Source organism: Rhinoraja longicauda, chromosome 7, assembly GCF_053455715.1.
Source record: "Rhinoraja longicauda isolate Sanriku21f chromosome 7, sRhiLon1.1, whole genome shotgun sequence".
Classification (NCBI taxonomy): Eukaryota; Metazoa; Chordata; class Chondrichthyes; order Rajiformes; family Arhynchobatidae; genus Rhinoraja; species Rhinoraja longicauda.
In genome coordinates this window covers 42,994,917-43,016,894 of record NC_135959.1, presented here as the reverse complement: position 1 = coordinate 43,016,894, position 21,978 = coordinate 42,994,917, and the positions used below count along the sequence as shown (strand labels likewise).

Below are 21,978 nucleotides of genomic sequence, written 5' to 3'. Positions count from 1 at the left end.
GTAACTTACCTGGAAGACAGTGAATCATTATAATTATTTTTCCAAGATAGTTGTGGTAGCTCAGTTGTTGAGAGAGATCCACAAGTATAACATTAAGTGAACTGAGGGTGAGAGGCTTAGTGCAGGAAGGTTGTGCAGAGGTTAAATAACTGCCATGATTGACTGTCTGGTGGAGTAGGTTGGGGATGTCAAATAGCCTTATCCACCTTCTGTTTCTTATGTTCTTTATCTCAGCATGGAATTGTTTCCTGGCCAGAGGCAGAGGAAAATATAGGGACGAGAGATGGTGCTTGAAAGATACAGCATGGAAACAGATCCTTCAGTCCAACATGTCCATGGTGACCATTGATCAACCATTCACACTCGTTCTATGTTATCCTATGTTCACTTCTACTCCCTGCACACAAGGGGGGCAATTTACAGAGTCCAAATAACTGACAAACCCTCAGGTCTTTGGGATGTGGGAGGAAACCGGAGCACCTGGAATAAACCCACGCGGTCACAGGGAGAACGTGCAGCACTGAGGTCAAAATCGAACTTGGGTCTCTGCCGCTGCGAAGCAAAGGCTCTACAGCTGTGCCATTGTGCTGCTGTTATTGATGACATGAAATCAATTTTTCAGACCTTATCTCTCACAGAACCTCGCAGCACCTTGCAATGCGAGTTCATTGAACAAAAAATGTTCTTGGTGGATGATTCCATGGTTATATTTTGTGTGTGCTTGTGCAGTGGGGGAGAGAGAGGAAACAGGTTGTTAATATACATTAGAGTAATATAATACAACTACAATTGAATCTTGGTAAAGTTTTGATTAGTTTCCCAAGAAATGTTATGCTTGGATCAGAATTGTGCTTACATAGGAGTTTTGTAACCAGGAGTCAAAAATAACCAAGCTGCCATCCTTTGTACAACTGCTGTCATGTAATTGTTCATTTAGCAATTCATCTTAAACAGAACAGAAAGTATGTAGCAAAAACAAATAAATTAGTGCAGAAAAGGTCAATTGTCTAAAGTTTGCAACATATTCTTTGTAGAACTCGGCACTTGCTTTGAGTGTATTATTGCCTTGACCATACAATGCTTAATTGTTTTTGTGCAAAAATTGTACATTTGCAGTGGTACATTCTGTTCAGGAATGAAAGGGGTGAATAGGAAGTATATTTGTGCATAGACTTCTCATCCTGAATCCAAAATATGCTTACATATTGGGCTTGGTTGTGATTTGGAAAAGATATAAGCAGGAGAAGAAGTACTACACTTGTCAGCAGATCTATGAGGAGAATAGGACCAGAGTTATTTATTTTCCTACTTAATCCCTCAGGTGTAACTCCATCTCATTTCCCAAAATTGCTCATTTACTTCAACTTCATTGGAAGTTTATTACCTTTTACATATCAAACTCAATTTCCTCCAAATTAAGCTATTTATTATGTCAATTACAAAAACTAGTCAATAAAAAAGCTGCCTATTCAATATGACAATGCATGCTGTTGAAGACATCCATATAATGTAAGAACACTGTGAAGTAACTAGCGTCAGATTAAGACAGACAAATTCTTCTTCAAAATGGAGACGAGGAGGAATTTCTTTAGCCAGGAGGTGGTGAATCTGTGGAATTCATTATCACAGAAGGCTGTGGAGGTCAAGACATTGGGTATTTTTAAGGTGGAGATTGATAGGTTCTTGATTAGGAAGGACATCAAACGTTATGGGGGAAAGACAGGAGGACGGGGTTGGGAGAGAAAAATAGATCAGCTCAGATTGAATGGCAGAATAGACGATGGGCTGAATGGCTTAATTCTGCTCCTATGTCTTATGGTCCTATTACTCTGGGACAAATTGCCTGGATTTTTAAACATGATCAGTGTGCACAGGCTACAATCCAAAATGGCATGGTTGCACTGCTGGTTGACCTGCTGCCTCATCGTGCCAGAAACCCAGATTCAATGCCGACCTCAGGTGTTGTCTGTGTGGAGTTTGCACATTCTCCCTGTGACCGCGTGGGTTTCCTCCGGGTGTTCCGGTTTCCTCCCACAACCCAAAGATGTGCAGGTTTGTACATTAATTGGTCTCTGTAAGTCACCCCTAGTGTGTTGGGAATGGATGAGAAAGTGCAGCAACATAACTAGTGTGAATGGGTGATCAATTGTTGGCGTGGATACGCCGGGCCGAAGGTCTTGTTCCCAGGCTATACCTCTAAATTAATCTAAACTAAATAACTAAATAGAAGGATAACCTTGATTCAAATAGCATTAATAAGTTTGTTTGATATTTGGAATAAAGTTGACATAAATGGGCTGTTTATCATTTGTAGAGTATGAGAGACAATTTAGTGGAACGCCCTATCCTTACTACATTTTACAATGTTCCCCCAAACTAACCAACCCACTTTGAAATAATTTAAAGAGGATTTATTTACTTAAGTGATTTGAAACTTCCTCTGAAAATAGCTCACAGGTTTCCTGATGGAAGATATTGTTTATCTTTGACAGCACTGTCAGGAATCTCAAAACAAAATGCATTTAGTGACACTGGGAAATCTCAGAGATAAGGCAGTCCTGTTCCTGTCTCACCCATGGTAATTACTAACACACCCACAGTCGCACTGTGTGCCAGCAGAGAAAGAGGATTGCAAACCAGAGATTTGATCTGGTGATGTAACTTTCACTTTGAAAATGAATGATGGACAGCAAGTGTTGAGGACTTAGTTGCAGGATTTGGAATCTTTCCGATGTGTCAGCTAATGTCACATTGTTCTTTTCCAACTGCCCTGCCACTTGTAAGTCACACCCAACTGTTAGCTTCAAAACGCTTTAACCAAGAGATACATGTGACGTACATATTTTCCTCTGATATTTTTCTCCTCCCTTCCCTAAAGTCCTGACTCTGTCTGAGTTATGGCGTTATGGACATTAATAGATCTTCACATCTAGGCCATTCTCTTGGAATCTGGACAGTGCTCTGGGTGGAGTGGACTTCCACTTCTCCGCTCTTGGCACACACCGGGAACAAATATTGGGAAGTTACATAAGCCAAGCTTATGACTTTCCACCCATAAATTTTAATGGAGGAAAAGTGACATGCATCATTTCCTGCTTTCCGCTCCCTCCACGAGCCAGAAGCGGAAATTTCTACCTGTGTGTCAACATGCCTCGATTGTGATTGCAGCTGAACTTGAATCAACCCTCAAACCCATTGGAGAAGGGATCCATGGACAGTGATCAAAAGCAACAATGATCTGTCATGGAATTGTCACTTTGCTATCTGAAACAAAAGAATGTAAGAAAATAAGTACAAATTGAACAGGCCAGAATGGTCCTCAAACCTTATCTGCTGCTCAATAAGATCAAAATGTATCCTCTACTTCAAGTCTATATCTGGACAATCCCCAGTTTCAGTATTTTCATCCACTGAGCATCCAATACCTTCCAGAGTTGCAACGAACATTTTAATAAAACAAAATGCTCCTCATGTCTGTTCTAAGTGTCTAATTTTTACCCTGAGATTCTACATCATTTCTGGAGTAACTTCTGTCAGTACTTTAATCATGCCAATATATTATGCTCCAATGCATGTTTGTGCTTTACAAGGTCAACCATTCTAGTCTAATTCAGCTGCCACAGAGGTAGATTGTACCAGGGAATGGGGATAATATTGTCGAAGGGACCTACAAGAGATGCTGCCAGGAAAATAGCAGTCAGCATCATCAAAGACCCACATTACCCGGGCCATGCTCTTATTTCACTCCTGCCATCAGTAGAAAGTATAAGAGCCTGAAAGCTGTAACGTTCAGGTTCAGGAGCAGCTTCTTGCCTACAACCATCAACCGATTAAGCACTATGCAGCAGTAGAGTTGCTGCCTTACAGCGCCAGAAACCTGGTTGGATCCCGATTACGTATGATTGTCTGTACGGAGTTTGTACGTTCTTCCCATGACCTGCGTGGGTTTTCTCTGGGATCTCCAGTTTCCTACCACACTCCAAAGACATTTAGGTTTGTAGGCTAATTGACTAAGTATAATTGTAAATTGTTCCTAGTAGGTGTAGAATAGTCATAAGGTCATAAGGAACAGTAGAATTAGGCCATTCAGCCCATCAAGTCTACTCTGCCATTCAATATTCTCTAAAATAATTGCCCAAAACAATTCTTTGCTCCAAATGCATCCATGACATTGCTCCTATCTTTTTCACCTCACTTGACCTAACCACTCCCAAGTGGTGGCAGAGTTTTCTGACCACATTTATTTGCAACTTTAGTTCAGCCCTCACAATTTCAGCCTGATTAAATTTCCAAGAGCTGCCTATTCATAGTCATAGAGTCATACAGTATGGAAACAGGCCCTTCAGCCCGACTTGCCCACACCGACCAAGATGCCCCATCTACACTAATCCAACCTGCCTGCGTTTGGCCCAAGTCATTCTAAACCTTTCCAATCCATGCACTTGTCCAAGTGTATTTTAAATATTGTTGTAGTACCTGTCTCAACTCCTCCTCTGGCTGCTCATTCTGTATACCCACCATCCTTTGTGTGAAAAAGTTGTTCCTCAGGTTCCTAATAAATCTTTCCCCACTCACCTTAAAACTGTGTCCGATGGTTCTTGATTCCCCTACTCTTGGTTAAAGTCAGCGCATTTACTCTATCTTTCCTCCCACATCCCAAAGACATGCGGGTCTGTAGGTTAACTGGCCTCTGTTTATTGCCCCTAATATGTAGGATGCGAAAGGGGAATAACATATAACTAGTGTATGGGTGATCTCTGGTTGTTGTGGACTCGGTGTGTTGAAACTGCTTATTCTATATAGTCTTTAAATATTCCATAAATACAAGCAATGCAAGTGCATTGGAGTGGATTAATTGGGAGGAAACAGAAAATAATATTAGAAAAATAACTGAGGGGCTGACATGTTTTGATCCAATTTAATAATACTTGTCTTTGTTTCTGGAATTGTAACATTGCATTCATATCAAATATACAATTCATAGCTTTTATTGCTGCTTTAATCACTTACCTGAAATATAAAAATTAATACTTTTTTCATCTTTTCCAACTTTGTTTGAAGCCAAGCAACGATAAATTCCAGAAATGTTAGATTCAGCTATCACTAGAACACTGACAGTCTAAAAGAAAAAAGATTGAGGGGAAAAAACAATGGATATCCTATTAATTTTCTCATCAAATGGAATGTTTCCTCTTGCAGTAGCACCAGGTACAATTATTCAATGGTTCCACTTACTCATCGACATGTAATTGTGAAATAGTTACATTTTAATTCTTTGAAAATACTTTATTCTAAAACAATGATATTGGTACAATAACAGGAAAACTCTCCCCATGGAGTCATTTAACATCTTTATTGTTCTGTTCCTGGCTTTGAATATGCAGACATGTTTGGTTTGTATATTTACAATATATATTAATGACTTGGATGAAGAGATTAAAAGTACCATTAGCAAATTTGCAGATGATACAAAGCTGGGTGGTAGTGTGAACTGTGAGGAAGATGCTAAGAGGTTGCAGGGTGACTTGGACAGGTAGTGTGAATAGGCGGATGCATGGCAGATGCAGTTTAATGGGGATAAGTGTGAGGTTATCCACTTTGGTGGTAAGAATAGGAAGGCAGATTATTATCTGAATGGTGTCAAGTTAGGAAAAGGGGACGCACAATGAGATCTGGGTGTCCTCGTGCATCAGTCACTGAAAGGTAGCATGCAGATACAGCAGGAGGTGAAGAAAGCCAATGGAATGTTGGCCTTCATAACAAGAGGAGTTGAGTATAGGAGCAAAGAGGTCCTTCTGCAGTTGTACAGGGCCCTAGTGAGACCGCACCTGGAGTACTGTGTGCAGTTTTGGTCTCCAAATTTGAGGAAGGATATTTTTGCGATTGAGGGCGTGCAGCATAGGTTTACTAGGTTAATTCCCGGAATGGCGGGAATGTCATATGTTGAAAGACTGGAGTGACTAGGCTTGTATACACTGGAATTTAGAAGGATGAGAGGGGATCTTATCGAAACATAAGATTATTAAGGGGTTGGACACGTTAGAGGCAGGAAACATGTTCCCAATGTTGGGGGAGTCCAGAACCAGGGGCCACAGTTTAAGAATAAGGGGTAGGCCTTTTAGAACGGAGATGAGGAAAACCTTTTTCAGTCAGAGAGTTGTGAATCTGTGGAATTTTCTGCCTCAGAAGGCAGTGGAAGTCAATTCTGAATGCATTCAGGAGACAGCTAGATAGAGCTTTCAAGGATAGCGGAGTCAGGGGGTATGGGGAGGAGGCAGGAACGGGGTACTGATTGAGAATGATCAGCCATGATCACATTGAATGGTGGTTCTGGCTTGAAGGGCCGAAAGGCCTACTCTTGCACCTATTGTCTATTGTCTATTGTTTGTGTTATACGCAGCTGAAGCAAAGGCTGACTTTAGTTCAGAGAAGCAGTGTGGAAACAGGCCCTTCATTCAACCAAGCCCGCGCTAGCAAATGATCACCTGTACACTAGTTCTATGTTATCCCACTTTCCCATCCACTCCCTGCATGTTAGGGGCAATTTAGAGGTGCAAATTAACCAACAAAATCTGCATCTTTGGGATGTGGGAGGAAACCAGAGCACCCGGAGAAAACCCATGCAGTCACTGGGTGCTCTGGTTTCCTCCCATATCCCAAAGACACGGTTTCATCCAATGATACTCACAACATGGCACTATGTCATCATGTTTGATACAACCTTATATTTATACAGAAACTTTAATGTCAATTCAAATTTACTACAAAACAATGCCATCTCATGACTACAACAAAAAATGTTTATAAAATGAAAAGTAATAATTATAATCTGATTTTTGTTTAGTGTGATTCTTTTTATATTTCAGTATTTGTTAATTTTAAAATATCCTTTTGGATTTCATTTTGCATTTTATTAAACATTGAAAACTGCTCCAGACATCCTTCCCCACCCACTCCCCAACTCATCCACTTTAGCAATGACACAGTAGAATTATCTTCATCATCCCTGCACAATTTTGTTGTCAGTTTAATCCTTAATGTTAAAAAGCGCTGGAAATTGGATCTCTGCATCTGCCGCTATTGTCCAAATGAAGAATGCCCTGAAAGATTTCACAGTAATATAGTGTGTATTACAATCTCAGGGTGTCGGCAGCACCTTACAATCAATTATGTACTTTTGCAGTTATAATCCTTGTCACATTGCAGGTAGTGAATTTGTACACAGCAAGATCCCATCAGCAGCAATGAAAGAAATGCTCTCATTTTCTATTGTGGATGTCGTGTGAGGGGTGACTGCAGCCAACAACACTGAAAAAATCTTTTTTTTGCTTTTGGCTTAGAGATGCGGCATGGAAACAGGCCCTTCTGCCCACTGTCCACACTAGGCATCAAGTTCTAAGTTAAGCACGCTAACCTCTATGTTATCCTACTTTCTCATCTCACTCCCTACACACTATGGGCACTTTACAGCGGCCAATTAACCTACAAACACGCACATCTATGAGATGTGGCAGGAAACTGGAGCACGTGGAGGAAAGCCAAGCGGTCACAGGGAGAACGTGTAAATCCCCCACAGACATTACCCGAGGTCAGGATCAAACCCGGTCTCTGATGCTGTGAGACAGTGGCTCTACCAGCTGTGCGAGTCAAATAATACAAATAATTTTTTTGGTCAATCTAAAAGGGTATTTGGGAGTATGGTTTAAAAACTCATGGTACTTTAACAGCACAGCATGTCTCCACTACAACGAAGAACAGTCTTGGAATATTTACTCAAAGTTTTTGGAGCAAGCCTTACATCCCTAACATTCAGATTCAAAACTGCTACCCTGAACCAGACTTGACATGTAATGATTTGGATTTGGATTTGGAGGCTTCTTGAGCAAGAAATTCATTTATTTATAGCATGGCAAAATTGAAATGAAATAATCAGTTTAAAATATACATTGCTTTCTCTCTCCACCCCCACTTCCCCGCAATGATATATTTCATTTATTTCCTGCAATACTAAGAACAGATTAAAGTATTGGAGCTCTTAATTCAGAAGACAAGATCAATTATGCAGTGATACATGTGCAGAAAATCCAGATATTTGAATGTGATCATGAAGTTGGATAACATGATTCCATTTAGGAAAGGAAATCTGCCAACCTTAGTCAATTTGGTATTTGCATAGACTCCTTGGCTAGATAAATCTGATTCTCTGTGGATTGTCACCTTGTCGTGGTGGAGAAGCTTGTGTGGTCCTGAGATCCTGAGAGCGATGTCGTCTGGACTTATGCTCCTGGTAGGGTCACCCATGGCGGTAAGGTCGAGGGGGAAGTCCCTGACAAAGAGCAATCCAACCAAGACCTCAATGGTGGAACAGGCAGAGGATGATGGCTGACTTAATGGATCTTCACAACGGCTGGGAAGGCAGATGAAGGCAGCAGCAAAAAAGGGTCCCTGATCGTCTTGGATTCCATGCCACTGGATCCTGACCCAAATCTGTAAAGGACCGTGTGGTGGCTGTCTGTGCACCAGTCTCCCCACGTTAAACAAAGTCACGTATAGGCGTCCTTATGGGGAGGACAGTTGTACTCGTTTCGAGTGACCGCTGATGAAATTTGATTTCAATTTAGGAGGTAACCGGTTTCCCTCCATCTTCAGTTTATTTAGTTAGTTTATTGTTATTATTGTCATGTGTACCGAGGTACAGTGAAGAGCTTTTTGTTGTGTGCTATCCAGTGAGTGAAAAGACTACGCATGATTACAATTCAGCCGTCCACAGTGCACAGATACAGGATAAAGGATATATCGTTTAGTGCAAGATAAAGTCTAGTAAGTCCGTGGCGGCGCCTAACGGCAGCGGCTGACTAGCAGTCTGTCCGTCTTTTTTTTGTTGAGTGTCGGTGTTGGGATGATTTTTATATATATTTTTTTGGTTGTGTATGTGTGGGAGGGGGTGGTGGTGTGTGGGGGGTGGGTGTGGGTGTGGGGAACTTTTCTCTTCCTCACGGCGCGGGGTGCGGCTCGGCTGCGGGGCCTAACATCCCCCGGTGCGGCTCGGCCGCTGGACTTTACATCCCGGTGCGGCTTGGCCGCTGGACTTAACAGTGCCCGGTGCAGCTCGGCTGCGGGGCTTAACACCGCCCGGTGCGGCTTGGCCGCTGGACTTAACAGTGCCCGGTGCAGCTCGGCTGCGGGGCTTAACACCGCCCGGTGCAACTCGGCTGCGGGACTTAACACCGCCCGGTGCGGCTCGGCTGCGGGGCTTAACACCGTCTGGTGCAACTCGGCTGCAGGGCTTAACATCGCCCGGTGCAGCTCGGCTGCGGGGCTTAACACCGCCCGGTGCAATTCGGCTGCGGGGCTTAACACCGCCCGGTGCGGCTCAGCTGCGGGACTTTTCACCGCTGGTGCGGCTCGGCTGCGGGACTTAACACCGCCCGGTGCAACTCGGCTGCGGGACTTAACACCGCCCGGTGCAACTCGGCTGCGGGACTTAACACCGCCCGGTGCGGCTCGGCTGCGGGACTTTTCACCGCTGGTGCGGCTCGGCTGCGGGACTTAGCTGCGCAAGGCTTGGTCGCGGGCCTTTCATCGCCCGGTTCGGCCGCGAGACGTTTCAGCGCCCGGTGCGGGGACTGTGCGGGTCGGTCGGGGACGAGCTGTCTGTCCGTGGGCGTGGGGAAGAGAGGGGAAGTTTTGTTGCCTCCATCACAGTGAGGGGGTGTTTGGAGTCACTGTGATGGACGTTTGTGTTGGGGTTATGTGTCTTGTGTTCTTTTTTTTTTCTATGACTGCTATGTAGTTTCGTTCGGTACTTCAGTACCGAACGACAAATAAAGCTCTGTTATAAAGATAGTCGAAGGGACTCCAATGAGGTAGATGGGAGATCAGGACCATTCTCTAGTTGGTGAGAGGACAGTTCTGTTGCCTTATAACAGCTGAGAAGAAACTGTACCTGAATCTTGAGGTGTGCGTTTTCAAACTTCTGCACCTGTTGCCTGATGGGAGAGGGGAGAAGGAGAGACCAGGATGAGACTCATCCTTGTTTATGCTGATGGCTTTGCCGAGGCAGCATGAAGTGTAGATGGAGTCAGTGGAAGGGAGGTTGGTTTGCGTGATGGACTGGGCTTTACAGCATAACTAGAATGGGAATCTTAAGAATGAATTTATAAAGTCTTAACATCCTTTTTTACAAGTATGATACTATCTAGAACGTTGGTTGTTGCCAACTACTGCATTAAGTGATTCTCAGTAAATCAAAAGAAGACACATTTTTGAAGACACAGGCTGGATAATATTTGTCAATGTCTCATCTTACAGGCTATCCAGAAAAGAACTGTTGTAATTCCTATCATCTATTAGGGACAGGTTTGAGTCACAGCAAGACCTGGACGTTGAACCTGAAAGTGTTTAATCACAATTAACAATGACAACTAAACTGGGAGTGTTGGTAATTAAGTGATCCACATCTTTAAAATCCCTTAAATGCACCATACTGTAAGTATTTCTAACAAAATAGATTGACCTTTGGGGTGCGGGGTAAGGAAACCTTATCGCTCGGAAAAACAGTAATAAAGCTGGCTTAATCAAGTGTCATTATTCAATGGCATTAGCTCTGCCATGTGATAATTACTTTGTTCAGCTCTCCTCATCTATAAACTAGTTGGAGCGGATATGTTGCGACAACATTGTGGTCATCGTTCTTGTTTAATCAGAGAATATTTGTACTCATTTCCTCTGCTATCATTCAACTCGATATATAACATGTTTAAATGTTAGGGGTCATATTAAGGAGACCATTAATTACATTATCACCATTATATTGTCTATTCTGGTATAACCTTTGACCCGCCATTCTGTGTTTCAGCCACTCAACTTCATCTGAGTTTACAGCCTGCAGTTTGAAACTGTTCGTAGATTCTACATAGAAATCTACCACTCAAAATATTTTATGCATGAAATGTATATTTTGGTTACTTAAAAAAAATGATAGGTTCAATTAAGTATCTGCTAAAATAATACAACATTTGTTTTGTTTTTAACATACGCCATTCTCATATGCTATGCATTAGAGAGATGGATGAATATAAAATAACATTATTTTTCATTGTGGAACTCATCTGGATTTTTTTTACTGCAGTGAATGTTAGCTTTTAAATGTTCAATAAATTTCAGGTTAAGATGGGACAGCACAGAGGCATAGCGGTAGAGTTGCTGCTTTGCAGAGATCCGGGTTCGATCCTCTCAATGGGTGCTGTTTATACAGTGTTTGTACGTTCTCCATGTGACTGCGTGGGTTTTCTCTGGGTGCACCGGGTTCCTCCCACACTCCAAAGATGTACAGGTTTGCAGGTTAAATGGCTTTGATAAGAATTGTAAATTGTCCTAACTGTGTAGGATAGTGTTAATGTACAAGGTGATTGCTGTTCGGCACGGACTCGCTAGGCTGAGCCTTTTTCTGCGCTGTATTTCTAAAGTAAAGTCTAAAGATATAGGTATAAGCCAAAAATTCCAAAGGGCATGAGATGTCTTAAGACATCTGGGATTATGGGACAATAATGACATTCTTTTGATTCTGAGGGTGGTGTAATTCGATTTACTATTTAGAAAAAAAATTCCCATTCACTGCACTCATAATGTGATCATTGTTTTAGCTGCTGGAGATAATTCTGATGAGGATTTATTTCTGTATGCAACATCCTGAATTAAAAATTGCAGATATCGTGTGTTAGGCATATACATGATAAAATAAACAACAGTTTGATAATACAAAGATGTAGAAAACATATCTTCTGCTGAGAAAGCTCTGGCAGTGTATGTGTTCCTCATATGCACTCTTGACATTTCTAATTTCACGACAGCACTTATGAAAGTGTAAACCCCAAATTCAACTACAGTACAGTTATCCATTTGAACAATTTGAACAATGATCCACTGAATAGTGTGAGAATTATAACAAAAGAACTTCCATTGATGAATAGGATAAGTTTAGAGGGATATGGGCCAAATGCGGGCATGCGGGACTAGCGTAGATGGCACATCTTGGTTGGCATGGGCAAGTTGGGCCAGAGGGCTTGCTTCTGTGCTGTGTGCCTGTATGATTTATACACTGGCTTCACTCCTGCGGTAGCTTCCATGCAATAAAATAGTTTTGAAAGATATTGTACTGTGGAACATGCAGCAGCTAATTTGTAACCAGCAGAATTCCTTAAACTACAATAAGATTATGACCTGCACTTTCTAACAATAGATGATCTAATCCCCAACTGATGGTGAAAATTACACTATGATTGAGTTGATAATTAATAAAAAAGCAATGTTAACACAGTCCCCAAAATTATCTCGGACCATCCCAGAAATTATCCAGATTTTTTCCTCGAGATGGAACTTTAACTTTTTACTTTCCCATAGTCTAAAAATTATCTGTATCGTCAGAGAAATTATACAGATTTTCTTTTTCAAGATTAAACTAGATTTTTACTTTCCCTGGAGGCAACTTGGATGCAGAAGGTGAGTGAGGTGAAACACTGTGAATCTTAATACAAAGTATAGTGATAAGTTGGTCTTTTTAGTTTAATTTAGTTTTGTTTAGAGATACAGTGTGGAAACAGGCCCTTTGGCCCACTGAGTCCACGCCAACCAGCGATCCCCGTATACTAATACTATCCTACACACTAGGGACAATTTACAATTTTTACCGAAGCTAATTAACCTAAAAACCTATGTGGTCATGAGGAGAATGTACAAACTCCATACAGCCAGCACCCGAAGTTAGGATTGAACCTGGGTATCTGGAGCAGTAGCCAGCAACTCTACCACTGCGCCACAGTGCCACCCCAAGTTTTCATAGGTCTTTACTTGTCCTATACATTGTTAGTAACATCATGCCTTTGTGAATGTCAACAATTAACTAAATATATAGTACATTTGATAAAATGTACTTTCATGTTTTGTGCTATACTCTTAATTTAGTTTAGAGATACAGCACCGGAACAGGTCCTTCAGCCCATCGAGAACATGCTGACCATTGATCACTCATTCACACTTCTTCCATGTTCCACTTTCTTATGCACCCCCTACACACTAGAGGCAATTTACAGAGGTCAATTAATCTACAAAGCTGTATATCTTTGGGATGTGGAAAAAAACTGGAGCTCCCAGAGGAAACCCACGTGGTCACAAGGAGATGTTCAAACTCTACACAGACTAGCTGAGATCAGGATCAATTCTGGGTCTCTGACATAGTGAGGCAGATCACCTCTTAAGGCTTGCACCTATTGGTTCTGGGTTTAGAGCCAGGTCCATAATGTATATGGAAAGTTTAGCAAAAAATGAATTCCAATCCATTTCCAGTGGAACATGGGCAGAAACGAAAAAGTAAACTAACATTTATTTTCTAAAAATAGATTTGATTTATTATCCACTAATAAATATTAACACTCACAAATGTATCTACATATACACCTGTAGGTCAAATGATTCACCTTGCTGAAGGTATGATTGTTTGTGAGCTTTGGTTGTGGTGTGGCTTAAGAATGCGTCTTGTAACAGGTGCCTAACCATGTTAGGATGAACGGTGTATGCATGCGGGAGGTAGAGAAATGGAAGGAGAATATCACAGAAAAGAATCTCCAATATTCTTAAATAAATCTCACTTCAGGTTAAAACATGTTACATTTGCAAAGTACTGTATTTGAAACAATATTTGTTAGTATATACATATCTGTAAATGCATTTAATTCTTTAAATACCTTATTTTTCCCTTCCAGTAATTCTACTCTTTTGTTAATGACGTGAATCTTATTTCCAGTTACGTTGGTGCTGCTGCCAAGTGGAGCCAGAGAAACAATGCTGCTTTTGGTCTCTGAGTATGCTTCACATCTGGAATAGCATTTAAGAGTTATTATATTCATGATAAATTGCTTACATGGCCTCTCCTCAAATCAGGTCACTGCTTATAAAATTAAAGTAACTGATTCTAAAAGAATACTATTAAGAAACTAATTTGTAAATGGTACCAAACATATTAAAAGTTCCAAAACATAAAGTTTCATACAATCAGATAGTTTTTGAAAGGTATGAGTTTATCAAAATATTGGAAAGCTTTACAATATTCATTAAAGTTATTAAAAGAGTTTGTAAAAAAGAGTTAGTAAAAGTTCAAATCTGAATTAAAAATATAATCAGCTCTTCATCATCAGATAAGGATGCCTGCACAGTCCATATTGACTAAGTATCTCCATTGACTATATTTCAAGTCTCACTGTTTTGTTCTTGCATTCTTCCCCATGAAGTGTGACAATCTTAGCAATGTTCATGTTTTGTGCATGAAGGAGGCTATTATGATGCTAATAACCTTTGAAGAGAGATTGCTAACTAAATTTAACATGTCATAACTTTTAGAACAGATTAGACCAAGTGGACCCGTTGGGCCCAAACCACTCCTGCAATGGTGCAGCACCCTCTCCTCCCCCCTCCCCTCCCCCCACCCCTCTCCCCCCCACACCTCTCCCCCCACGCCTCTCCCCCCCACCCCTCTCCCCCCCACGCCTCTCCCCCCCACGCCTCTCCCCCCCACGCCTCTCCCCCCCACGCCTCTCCCCCCCACGCCTCTCCCCCCATGCCTCTCCCCCCCACCTCTCTCCCACCTCTCTCCCCCCCACCTCTCTCCCCCCACCCCATTAGGGTTGCCTCTCCTACATTGGTGCAGCACTCTCTCTAGAAATTACAGCAGTGTTTATACATAGTCCTCCCATTTCATGGCACCATAATGTTTGGGACACCGCAATGTCATGTAATTGAATGTAATCGTGTTTATTATTTTATTGCATATCCTTTGCATGGAATGACTGCTTGAAGTCTGTGATTCATGGACATCACCAGTTGCTGGGTGTCTCCTCTGGTGATGTTCTGCCTGGCCTGTATTGCAGCCATCTTTAGCGTATGTGCATTTTGGGGGCTAATCCCCTTCAGTTTTCTCTTCAGCATATAAAAAGGCATGTTCAATTGGGTTCAGATCGGGTGATTGACTTGGCCACTCAAGAATTTACCATTTTTTAGCTTTGAAAAACTCCTTTGTTGCTTTAGCAGTATGTTTGGGATCATTGTCTTGCTGTAGAATGAACTGCTGGCCAATAAGTTTTGAGGCATTTGTTTGAACTTGAGCAGAAGGGAATTGTCTATACACTTCAGAATTCATTATGCTACCACCATCAGCAGTTGTATCATCAATGAAGATAATTGAGCCAATACCTTCAGCAGCCATACACCCCCACCACCATGTTTCACAGATGAGGTGGTATGCTTTGGATCTCGGGCAGTTCCTTCTCCCCTCCATACTTTGCCCTTGCCATCACCCTGATATGTTAATCTTCGGCTCATCTGTCCACAAGACCTTTTTCCAGAACTGTGGTTGCACTTTTAATTACTTCTTCGCAAACTGTAATCTGGCAATCCTATTTTTGCGGCTAACCAATGGTTTACATCTTGCAGTGTAGCCTCTGTATTTCTGTTCATGAAGTCTTCTGCAGACAGTAGTCATTGACAAATCCACACCTGACTCCTGAAGAGCGTTTCTGATCTGTCAAACAGGTGTTAGGGGATTTTTCTTTATTATAGAGATAATTATTCTGTCATCAGCTGTGGAGGTCTTCCTTGGCCTGCCAGTCCCTTTACGATTAGCAAGCTCACCAGTGCTCTCTTTCTTCTTAATGATGTTCCAAACAGTTGATTTCGGTAAGCTTAAGGTTTGGCTGATGCCTCTAACAGTTTTATTCTTGTTGCTGTCTCATAATGGCTTATTTGACTTTCATTGGCACAACTTTGATCCTCATGTTGATAAACAGCAATAACAATTTCCAAAGGTGATGGAAAGACTGGAGGAAAGACGTGCTGATAGCTCTCTTATACCTGCATTAAGGAGGCAATTAAACACACCTGAGCAATTACAAACACCTGTGAAGCCATGTGTCCCAAACATTATGGTGCCCTGAAATGGGGGGACTATGTATAAATACTGCTGTAATTTCTACATGGTGAAACCAAAATGTATAAAAATGGTCTTGATTAAAATCTGACAATGTGCACATGTGGTTAACATGTGACTTTTTCTATTACAAATCTCAAATTGTGGAGTACAGAGGCAAATAAATAAATGATGGATTTTTGTCCCAAACATTATGGTGGGCACTGTAACTTGTAGTTTGCAATAAGTATACATTCTTTACAGTTTAGTTTACTTTAGAGATACAGCACGGAAACAGGCCCTTCAACCCACCAAGTCCACGCCGACCAGCGATCCCTGTACATTAGCATTATCCTACACACTAGGGACAATTTACAATTTTTTACCAAAGTCAATTAAACCTACCAAACTGTCCATTTTTGGAATGTGGGACGAACCCAGAGCATCCGGAGAAAACCCACACTATCACAGGGAGAATGTACAAACTCCGTACAGATAGCATCGGTAGTCAGGATCGAAGCTGGGTCTCTGCGCTATAAGGAAGCAAATCTACTGCAGCGCCACCATGCTGCGCCCAACCTTATACAACAATTCACTTAAGGAACAACTCAACAACACAACACAATTAACAAAATTAATTAAAGATAATACTAGATTACAGGAATAGTATTGCAATTTTGTCAAAAATGACAGTAATCCTGAATGGGTTGGGTGGGTTGGGTTTTAAAATGTAATAAATGATGACTAGGAAATTGATAAGCAGACCAAAAAAATTGAAAAATGAAAAAAGCCAACAAGAAATACATAAGGAAATTGTAAAATAATCTATAGATATTAATAACGAGAATATTTGCTTTATTACAGGAGAAATCAATAATGGGAAAAACAGCAGATCTCAAATAAAATATTTTTTGCCCAAAAGGACACAAAGTGCTGGAGGAAGTCAACGGGTCAGGTTACATCTCTGAAGAATATGAATAGGTGATGTTTTGGACAAGACCCTTCTTCAGACTGATTGTATGGGGGGGGGGGGGGGGGGGGGGAGAAAGCTAGAAGAGTGGAGAGGCAGGACAAAACATTCAGGTAATAGCTTGACATAGGTGAAGATGGGAGGGATTCAGAATTATAGAATGTGGCATCTTGGATCTTGGTTACAAATGTGAGGTTCCTGAACAAACTGATATGCAGCATGAATTAGCCCAAACTCCTGATGTGAACCTCTCCACTTCCTTTGCATTGTATATTCATACGGATTCCTGGCTTCTTGCTGTTGCAGAGCATATCTCTGTTTTTGCACCTCCCCCAGGAAGAATCCTACCATCCTCTGTGTATCATATAGTAAGATGTAATAAAAAGCAACTGCAGATGCTGTTTTTTCCCCAAAGATAGACACAAAATGGTGGAGTAACTCAGCAGGCCAGGCAGCATTTCTGGAGAAAATACTGATATTTTTGGTCAGGACCCTTCTTCAGATTCTGCTGGAGGAGGCCACCTGCTTGAGGAGGACACTGTGCATCTAGACTGAAAGGACTTTCAGGAAACTAATATATCAATCAGCTAGCTCTCCCGGAGTAGACAATTATTCATCCATTGTAGTTCTCGCCACTTCACTCTGTCCTTAAACCATTTTTGTTAAATATCTTTTGTGTCTGTTTCCTGATGATACTGTGTCCAGCATTATAAGAAGAATACTTCCTGGACAACTTGAGAACAGCCAAATTTTTTACTTTTCTTTTTTTTAAAATTGATACTCAAATTTCTTCTGATTCAGAAGCTGAAGAAGGGTCCTGACCCAAAATGTCACTTACATATTTTCTCCAGAAATGCTGCCTGAGCTGCTGAATTACTCTAGCATTCAGTGCCCATCTTTGTCATATTTTAAGACTTTGCTGCTAAGGCAGTGACTGCATTTGTTTTGATCTTCCCGAACTTCTGGATTTTAGAATGGTAGTAAATGCAACATTGCTCTTAAGAAAGGAGGTAGATCACAGGGAAGTACATGCCAGTTAACCTGAGTTTAGTTTAGATAAAAGGACACAAGGTGCTGGAGTAACTCAGCGGGTCAGGCATCAACTCTGGTGAACATAGATGGACAACGTTTTAGGTCAGGACCCTTCTTCAGACTGATTTCCATGGTGTATCATTAAACTAAACTAAACTAAGTTTGGACCCTTCGGACCACCAAGTCCACACCAACTATCGATCACCGGTTCACACTAGGTCTATGTTATCCTACTTTTACATCCAGCCCCTACGCACAAGGGGAAATTTCACAGAGGCTAATTAACCTATAAACTCGCATGTCTTTGGGGTGCTGGAGCAACCCCACACAGTCATAGGAAGAACGTGCAAACTCCCACACAGACAGTGCCCGAGATCAGGATTGAAGCTGGGTCTCTGTCGCTGTGCGGCTGCAGCTTCACCAGCTGCGCCACTGCCAATTGTAGGTGAAATATATAATCTCTTATCAGATAAATAATACCCCCAAAATCATATGAATGGGCAGTGTCTGCACAGATTTATGAAAGGGAAATTTTGTTTGCTATGTCGGGCCTGGTGAATGAAGGGCAACAAAGCAAAAAGCATTTAATGATTTATGTGTTTGTGCACACATGTGTTTTTATCCCTGCTCCACATAGGCTTAAAACATTGCAAAAACCACTTTAAGTTCAACGTCTCCTTCTCATAGATAAGGATTGAGGAGCATAGTGGTAGAGCACAAGGGAGAGAGGGTGGCACGGTGCAGCGGTAAAGTTGCTGCCTTACAGCACCAGAGACCCAGGTCCGATCCTGACTATAGGCGTTGTCTGTACGGAGTTTATACGTTCTCCTTGTGACTGTGTTGTTTTTTTTCCGGGTGCTCCTGTTTTCTCACACATTTCAAAGACGTACAAGTTTGTAGGTTAATTGGCTTCGGTAAAATTGTAAATTGTCCCTAGTATGTGGGATAGTGCTAGTGTATGGGTTGAACACTGGTCGGCGCCGACTTGGTGGGCTGAAGGGTCTGCTTCCGCACTGTATATATAAAGTCTACTGCTGTGAATAGGAGTTCCTTCTTACAGTATCGAGTTTACAGACCCACCACAGTATGTTGAAGTGATAGCCAGGAACTGGCCGAGTGTGGAATGGCCATCAGTAATCCCCTCCAGGTGACAGCATATTATCATCACCACTGACACACAAGAAAGTGGGATGGGACAACAGTCCCAAATGCCAACACACATCAGATTAAGTCGAAGCACCCCACATCAATCACATGCTATCAACAATAGAAAGCGTCAAGATGACAAACATGGTGAGACACATAAATCACATTTAGAGAAGGAAAATTTGGCTGCACTCAAGTTGTCCAGGGAGTATTCTTCTTATAATGCTGTATCATCAGGAAACAGAAACAACAGATATTTTCTTTTCAAAAAATAGTTTAAGGACATGATAAAGAGGCTGGCACCACAATGGATGGATAACTGTCTACTCCGGGAGAGGCAGCTGATTGATATGGTAGTTTCTTGTAAGTCTTTTCAGTCTAAATATACAGTGACCTCCTCAAGCCCATGGTCTACATTATGCATTTGTGAATATATCGTGAATGCTTTTCACATCTATTTCACTTTCTTTTAGGGTTTAGACTGTAGAGATACAGCGTGGGAACACACCCTTACACCCATTGAGTCCACGCTGACCAGCGATCACCCCCTGTACTAGCACTGTCCTACACACTAGGGACAATTTACAATTCACAGAAGCCAATTAACTTACAAACCTGTACGTCTTTGGCATTTGAGAGGCAACCAGAGCACCCGGAGAAAACCAACGCAGTCACGGGGAAAACGTACAAACTCCGTACAGACAACACCCGTAGTCAGGATCTGCACCACTGTGCAGCCTCTTCGTCTGATATTCTTTTTTACTGAATATTATTCTTGCCCTCTTCAAAAATACCATCCTTGTCCCTTAGTGTCTCCAAACTGGTGACACTTCTGCAACTTATCTTTTTCCTCATCCTTGAATGACTACTGCTTCTTAAAATTCATGTCTCAAATTTCCCGCAACTTTACTTCTCGATTTCTTCAATAAGTGTTTATTAGCTACGTAGATTGCCATTACATATTACAATTACAATTTCAAAATTACATTTCTTAGAGTCATCGAGCCATACAGCACAGAACATGCGCTTCGACCCAGCTCGTCCATGCCGACCAAAATGGCCCATCTGATTCTTGCCCTAGCCTTCAAATCTCATCATGGTCTCAATCTTCCACAGCTCCATTATCTCACATAGATTTTGTGTCTCTCAGTGTGACCTATGGTGCACCACCTTGCCATCAGCCACCCTTCCTGTTCACCCCGACCTCATGATGTATTTTTCTCAACATTGGCACCAGAGCCCTCTGCATTCCAATGCTCTTCAATTTCCTCCCTGAATCTCTCTGCCCTCCTCTGTCATGATCTTCTTTTCCCCCTTATGATGGTCACCACTGACCATGCTTTAGGACAAATGTCCTAATTCACCTTATGGCATGAAAAATCATTTCTTTTGTTGTGCTTATACTCCTTGGGAAGTTTTGAAGTTATCAGAGTGTTTGCACAAAGTCTTTTACATGATCTGTAAAACCATCAAGAACCAGAGGACATAGGTGTAAGGGAAAAGAGGAAAGATTTAATAGAAATCTGAGGGGCAATGTTTTAACATAGAAACATAGAAAAATAGGTGTAGGAATGGGCCATTCGGTCCTTCGAGCCAACACCGCCATTCAATATGATCATGGCTGATCATCTAAAAGCAGTACCCCATATCCTTTGATTCCTTTAGCCCTAAGAGCTAAATCTAACTCTCAACAGAGCATTGTGGGTATTTGGAATGAGCTGCCAGAGTAGGTAGTTGAGGCAGGTACTATAACAAGGTTTAAAAGATATTTAGACAGGTACATGGATAGGAAAGGTTTAAAGATATATGGGCCAAACACAAGCAGGTGGGGCATCTTAGTCATCTTGTGTAAGTTGGACCTGATTCGTGCTTTATGACTCTTTGACACTACATACAGTAAAAGTGAGTTGTTTTCTCTATAAGTCAAATGATGGCAGCATTAATGATTAAATATAGAGCTTTTTGTTTTACTGGGATTGATACATTGCTTGAAGCAAAGTAATAAAACTGGAATAGGAACATGAAAAGGTCAAATTTTCTCAATTTGTAATTGACCAGGTGACTTCAAACCTATGTCTAAGCAAAAGCAAATTGCCGGAGGAACCCGCAGATCTGTCGAGGCAAAAGGATGGGCAATAGTTTGGGTCAAGACCCTGCATCAGTCTTAGTGAAGAGCCTTGAGCCAAAATGTCGACTATCACTTTGCTTCCACAGATGCTGCCCAAACTATTGAGTTTCTCCAGCCGCTTGTTATTTTTGTTCCAGATTACAGCATTGCAAGCTCTTGTGCCTCCAGTTTTTAAGATTTGTTACTATCATATAAATAGTTTGGGAATTCCTGAAGAAATTTGGGAATTCCTGAAGAAGTAGCAAAAGAAAGATCAGTACTTAAAGATTCAATTTCAATGTAGTTTTGTTACATTTTGTAACTGAATGTCTATTTCTGGATCATTTTGAGTCACTTCAGAAATTCAACTGAACTTGAGTCACTTCAGAAATTCAACAAGGAACTCTTATTGTGAGTCAGCCTTACACCAGCAATGCAATTGCCACATCAGGAAAACATAGGAAGACATCATTTTCCACTTCTATAGAATGCTGGTGTGTCCGCCTTTGGAGATCTGGAGTATTGTGTACTGTATAATATTGTCATGAGTCATAGAGTCATTGTGGTTTGTAACACTAAAAAATAGCCTTTGCCCTTACTCATCTAAACTGAACAAGCTGCCTAACCTAGCTCATCCCACTTGCCTGCGTTTGACTCAAATCCTTCTAAACCATTCCTGTCCAGGTACCTGTCCAAATGTCTTTTAAACATAGTAAATGTACCAATCTCTGCCACTTTTTTAGCAGCTCGTTCAACATTCCCACCACA

At 41.5% G+C, this 21,978-nt stretch overlaps 1 protein-coding gene across 1 annotated transcript in view; it reads right to left on the bottom strand.

The window, feature by feature from the left end:
• flt1 (fms related receptor tyrosine kinase 1) overlaps nt 1-21,978 on the bottom strand; it is a 131,545-nt gene that overhangs the window by 47,921 nt on the left and 61,646 nt on the right. Inside the window, exons 12-13 of the mRNA XM_078402388.1 lie at nt 13,743-13,872; nt 5,011-5,119 (exon numbers count right to left, since the gene is read on the bottom strand). Of these exons, the coding sequence (XP_078258514.1) occupies nt 5,011-5,119; nt 13,743-13,872 (239 nt within the window). The remainder of the gene's footprint in view (nt 1-5,010; nt 5,120-13,742; nt 13,873-21,978) is intronic.